The 6,050-nt window shown below is 44.2% G+C and overlaps 1 protein-coding gene across 3 annotated transcripts; it reads right to left on the bottom strand.

Moving 5' to 3' along the window:
* Window positions 1–3,083: 3,083 nt before the first annotated feature.
* RNASE1 (ribonuclease A family member 1, pancreatic) lies at window positions 3,084–4,701 on the bottom strand. Of its 3 annotated transcripts, none has more exons than XM_028504291.2 (2): window positions 4,597–4,701; window positions 3,084–3,910 (listed from the first exon to the last, which is right to left on the bottom strand). In XM_028504291.2, exon 2 carries the CDS (start codon window positions 3,883–3,885, stop codon window positions 3,421–3,423), a length of 465 nt encoding a protein of 154 aa, XP_028360092.1. In that variant the 5' UTR covers window positions 3,886–3,910; window positions 4,597–4,701; the 3' UTR covers window positions 3,084–3,420. The 3 variants fall into 3 exon arrangements, with proteins under 3 accessions (XP_028360092.1, XP_035886883.1, XP_035886880.1); XM_036030990.1 differs by having other exon boundaries at window positions 3,084–3,899; window positions 4,597–4,694; XM_036030987.1 differs by lacking the exon at window positions 4,597–4,701 and adding an exon at window positions 4,063–4,081.
* Window positions 4,702–6,050: the final 1,349 nt, after the last annotated feature.

Genomic DNA, 6,050 nt, shown 5'->3' with positions numbered 1-6,050 from the left:
TTAGAAAACACATGAAAACCCTTAAGATGAGGGACCCAGTGTGTGCTCTTTCTCTCTGGAATACACCCATGCCTTTCCCCTTCCTCTCCTTTTCTCAGGCACACTCTCTCTGGAGCACACCCATGCCTTTACCCCTCTTCTTCCCTCAGGAATGTTATCTTTTCTTTCTTTCTCCTCAGCTCCAAGGGCCCTTCTTTTACCTCTGTGACTTGTTTCCTGAGTCACACAGCCCAGCTGGCTCACTTCTACCTCTGCAAATTTCTAAACAAACTTTCATTTATATTTGAGTTGTAGACCCTGAATGCCGAACTCAAGGACCAAGGTCAAATCTGCCATTAGCACGGGAAGGACTAGTACTTCTTTATTTGTAGGATACCAATAGTCTCTCCACAGAACAGAGGCCTCTGATTTGTCTTCAAACAACTGTTTCTCTTCTTGATTGTGCCTGACCCCTCCAGGACAAGACTCCATCTTTCTTCTCCCAATCTCTACCTATTTAGGCCACTTTCCTTCCCCACTGGCTCCCTGGCTGTGCAAGTCTGAACCTGGGCGGTCTGTTGCCACCTATTACTTTTTTCCACACATGGAGCCCTCCAGCAGTTTCATGTCCCATGTGAAAGATAACATGAATGGAGCCATATAACTATAGAGCCAAAGTAGCCATTTCAGAGGAACTGCCCTGTATGTCTTATTTTTCTTTATCTTACAAACTGAACCAAATCACCATAATTCCAAGAAGTCAGTAATAAGTAGAATATTCTGTTTGTAAGGACTGATAAAATTGGGCTTTGTTGATGACCAAATCACTAACCAATTAATTAAATACAATTTTAGCTGAATCTCAAGCCAAACCATGAAGTACAAATCTAACCTTACTCATCCAGCACCAATAAACTCTTTTTAAATACAACTTACTTATTTTTCTACCATTTTTCCATAAAAACCTTGAGCCCCTCTCCTGTGAAGGGGGAACACTATTTAGGTTTCTGCCTGAATTTGTTCTTCCGAATTGCAATTTTTTCAGATCCCAAATAAACACTTATGCTTCTCACTTTTGCATTTTATTTTTTAGGTTAACAGCCAGGAGGTTCAATGACCCAGGAACCAGGGCTGCTGAATATGCAGATACAGATGCAGCAAAACACCAAGTAGGCATCCTTAGAAGCTCCACTAAAGTGTTACCACTAGCAGGAGAAAAAATGAGGAGCTTCAAGCTTGGAAAAAAGAGTGAGATGACCTTAAGAAAAATCTATCTACAGGAAACATATCTGGAAACTTAAAGTTTCCTTTCATTCCACCTTCATCCTCACTGCTGGTAAGGAGTGAGATCTCCGTTACCCCAGAAATGTAGGGATCTCTGGCCCCTCTCATCGCCAGGCCCTCCTCCTCACACAGAAGCCCCTTGGGCTAAGAATTCACTTTCATAATAAAAATATCGCTTCCAATATTTATAAATGTAGTGTGTAAAGACAATGACAGAACAGGTCAAACTGGTTGGAAGTAGGGCCTTTCTCTCCCTATGACCTTGTCCAGAGCCAGAGGCAGCTATAAACAGGGGAACATATAAAATGATTAAGTGATGAAAGTCCAGTGTTTTCAATGGCTGTAAGGAAGGTTTGCCAAGAACTGAAGAGACTCACAGGCCAAGTACTCTGAGAAATCTGTGAGAGCCACCTGTGAGCCCAGAAAGAAAGAGCCACAACTCCACAGCACGTGGTGGAGCAGAGAGAATGGGGATTTTTTTTTTTTTTAGTATACTCTAGTGGCAGAAAGGATGGCTTGAAAGCCAAAAGACCTGGGGTCTACTCCCAGCTCTGCCACTAACTAGCTGCAGCCATGAACAAACCACTTAACCTTTCTGAGATTCAGGTTGCTCCTCGTTTGAAAGCAGGGGATACATTATGTCAGGGATGGCAAATGGGTGGCATGTACCCCTTTACCTTTCTCATGCCTTCCGTAGACACTACTGTTCAACTACATCTCTTTTTAGTTCTTCTACAGCAGTCAAAGCAGGCACTTCCAATTAAAGTTTGTACACAAGTTGAGATCTAGTTATTTTCTTTCTAAAGTCCCTTCTAGCTCCTAAATGGAAGGTTCCAATTTTTTAAGTAAGAAATGACCAGAAGAAGAAATTTTCTTTTTCATTTTTTTTCTTAGAGAATTTTTGGTGAGCCAAACCTATGACAATTACTAGGAAGCAAAATCTCAACAGACTGAAAAATGCTTCCTATTTTTCCTATTTAATAGTGAAAGAGCGAGAGAGAGGGAGGAAGGAAGGAAGGAAGGAAGGAAGGAAGGAAGGAAGGAAGGAAGGAAGGAGGAAATTAAGGCAAATTTAAGATTATAATTTCATACACTCCTCCTTCCTACCCCAAGGCTGAGCAGGGTCTTCCTGAGGTCACACTGTCCTTCCTTCTGTGTCAGAGATTTTAGTGTTTAAGACTTTCTTTCTGTCAGTTCATTCAGCACAACAGTGTCCCCTGTAGCTCCCTTTTATCTAAAACATCCTACACTTGTTAGTAAGTGCAGACACAGGGAAAAGCTCCAGGGCTAGAATCCTACTTCCCTCAGGGGAGGACAAGGAAAGACCAATTAAAGAAGCTCGTCACTCCAGTCTGGTAATTAGTAGAATTCATTAAGGGAAACTTACATACAAGGCATATCTTGGGTGACTGCAAGACAGAATGGATCCCCACAGCACCTGACAGGTGCCAAAGAATTATACAGGGTAAAGGGGGAAGGGGGAGATAATCAGGAATACTAGTACGTGAGTGCTACCAGATAAAAATTGCATGCTTGACCAGGTCAGGACAATGGCCCGTTCCAGGAAATGGCAAGTCACAGGAGGCGGAGGAAAGGTCCTGATTTATGTCATAATGAACATCAATTATGATCAGACAGTCACTCAGGGTGGTTTGTGGGAAATGGTCTCTGTCTAGCCTGGGTCCAGCTCAGTGGTGAGAGAAGGGGTCACATCATGGAACAGTCTTTCTTCCACAACATTTAAAAGTTTATGCTTGGCATCAAGGAATCTACCTGAAGAGGAATTATCTCAAAAAAGAATTATCTCTAAAAGCCAGGAGTCAAAAGATGAGGCATTTAGTCATTCTATTCCCTGCTCACCAAAGTTAACCAGATTTATAGTTCTTACCCTCTGGCAGGAAAGCAGGAATGGAGAAAGCTTCAGGAATCCAGGTGGTTGCAAATGAGTTTTATTGAAAGAAGCAGTAAAGTGGTTAAAATGGAGCCCTTCTCACAACCCACTCCCTACCCTCCAAACTACACAAGGGCAAGCCTCACACCAGGGAAGCATGCTTATATCAGATAGGAGCCCTAATTTGAGTTATTTCCCACAGGGCAAGGAAGGAAGAGGGGAGAGGCGGATGACACAATGAGGTCGGGCATCTCACTGCCCTGAGTTCAGCTGGAGACCTCTACTGCAGCATCAAAGTGAACTGGCACGTATGGGTTTCCCTCACAAGCCACGATGATCTGTCTCTCTTTCTGGCTGGTCCGGTATGCACAATTGGGGTACTTGGAACCATTTGTCAGGCGACAGTCTGTGATGTTCATGCTGGAGCTGCTCTTGTGGCAATTGGGCTGCCCATTCTTGCAGGTAATGTTTCTCTGAAGGCAAATGGCCTGGACATCCACCAAAGGCTCATGCACAAAGGTATTCACTGGCTTGCACCTTCCCTCTGTCATTTTCCTGCGCCTCATCATTTGGTTGCAATAGCTGGAGTTGCTGGGGTGGCCGTCTGGATCCATGTGCTGTCGCTGAAACTTCATGGCCCCTGATTCCTTGCCCAGGGAAGTCTGGGCCCATCCCAGCACCAACAGCACCAGGATCAGCAGTGGGCCCAGGATGAGGGACTTCTGAGCCATGCTATCCTCAATACCTTGGAGGAACCTAGCCAGGAAACGCAGAGAAGAGGAAAACCATTACTTTGGAAAGACAATCCCAGCTCCCACCTGTGGTCTCCCTGGCTTACGGTCTACCGTCAGGTCAGCCAGAAAGACATCCCTCTTCCTGCAAGATTTTCCAAGTAATGAGACACTCACACAGACTCTTATCCAAAAGCATTTTACTTCTACTAGTCATAGAGAGGAGGTTGCTGTGACCTCCAAAGCAACCTAAAATCCTGTCAGTCCTGTTTTCGAATACTGGAGGGGTTTTTTTTTTTTAAACCTAAAGATACATTTGTACTCAGTGCTCTAGTGGCTCAATAGAAGATCCTTTTAAACAAACCATGAGCCAAATTGTATCCCAGATACTATCATGACAGCCAGGATTGTGGTGGACAGAGCCCTGTTGTCCTACAACACAGGGGAAACTCAACCCAGTGCCTGACACTGGCATCATAAAGGGATGCCACTGTATTCCAAAGAGATGCTTGCCTCCACCCTGCCTGAGGCTGCTCCTTCTCCAGCCCCATGGGTTCTCTGCAGCCATAGTGCTCCCTCCTCATCCCACTTCTGCCTCCAGCTGTGTTTGCCTAGCCCAGGCTTTCACACTGTTAGCCTTGCCCACCCTCGCTCCCTCCTCTCCAACCTTCAACAGAAGCAGCTCCTGAGACCACCTCTTGGGCCACTTACCTGGGTCTCTAGCTTTGATTCCAGACAAGGGCGAAAGCAAGTGGAAGGCCAATTTATGCAGTCACCGGATCCTTGTGATGTGGACTTTATGTAGATTACAAAGGGGCTTGGCTTCCAAGATGAGAAGCAGGGGAGGAGCATTTTGGTTTCAGCCTAGAGGAAAAGAAGGGCATTGTGAAGAAGGAGTGGGGAATTGCCCTTTCTCCCCTCCGTTGTTCCTGCTGGTTCACAGGAAAGACAGAGAAAGCCACTGTGGCACTAATGCTCAAACCCCAACCAAGTCCGAGTGGCCCTTGAAGGTTAGCAAAGGGCACATAATATGTAATCAAGGGAGAAGAAGGAAAAGGGAGGTCCTCTGTCTACCCAGGAGTCCTGGAGTGGTTTTGACCAGGATTCCTTATCTCCTATTAGCAGATGAGGGTATGGGCGTCTGAGGGGTGAGGGGGAGTAGGAGAGGTACCCAACTGTCTCTAGCCAGAGAAGAAGAAGGAGAGTACCTGAACAGTTTGGTTAAGCAGCAAGGCCCTGGCTGGTGTAGCTCAGTGGATTGAGCGCGGACTACAAACTAAAGTGTTGCAGGTTCAATTCCTGGTCAGGGTACATGCCTGGGTTGCAGGCCATGACCCCCAGCAACCACACATTGATGTTTCTCTCTCTCTCTCTCTCTCTCTCTCTCTCTCTCTCTCTCTCTTTCTCCCTCCCTTCCCTCTCTAAAAATAAATAAATAAAATCTTAAAAAAAAAAAAAAAGAAGGAAGCCTGCATGACCTCACCCAGTTCTGGTTACTTCAACCCTCCTGAGGTGAGTGTGTGACAGTTTTTATCTACAGTGACCACTCATCCTATAGGTCAGAGTTGAGTAGAGAATCTAAAGATAAACCGAAACCCAAAATCACTTTTGGAGAAAAAATAGAGAACATCGTATTTCTTAGAAGCAGAATTTCCTTCTAGAAAGAGATTTCTTTTTGCTGGGTGACAATTTTGATACTGCTTGAATGAGAAATATCAAAATCTAAAGTTATTATTTTTATAGTAAAATTATTTTATTTAGTTATACACTCTCCAACAGCTTGAAATAAAAATTTCCATGGTTTCCCATTGAACTGTATGTCACTTTTTAAAGAATGTCCTGTTTTTCATTAAAATAACTTCTTAACCACTCAAAGTGTTTTAACTTTCTGTTTAACACTCAGATATGGGTTTTTGGAAAGGCCACATGTCACCAGCTCCATGAAGTGGTGAACTGGTTGTTGTTTTGGAAAATCCTTCACATATTTACCCAGAAATACATGTCCATGAAGTTCTGAACCATCATCATCAAAACCTGCTTTGTTGCTAAGTGGGAACTTCCATAGTCTCCCCTCTTTTATCCACTGGATAAAACCATTCTGAAAAAGGCTGCTTATTGATGGCAGCTAACTGCTTAGCAAATTCCACATTCCAAAATGAAGGTGT

Source organism: Phyllostomus discolor, chromosome 1 (genome assembly GCF_004126475.2).
Source record: "Phyllostomus discolor isolate MPI-MPIP mPhyDis1 chromosome 1, mPhyDis1.pri.v3, whole genome shotgun sequence".
In the NCBI taxonomy this organism is placed as follows: Eukaryota; Metazoa; Chordata; class Mammalia; order Chiroptera; family Phyllostomidae; genus Phyllostomus; species Phyllostomus discolor.
The sequence above is the reverse complement of the archived record's forward strand: the minus strand, read 5'-3'. Positions and strand labels throughout refer to the sequence as shown.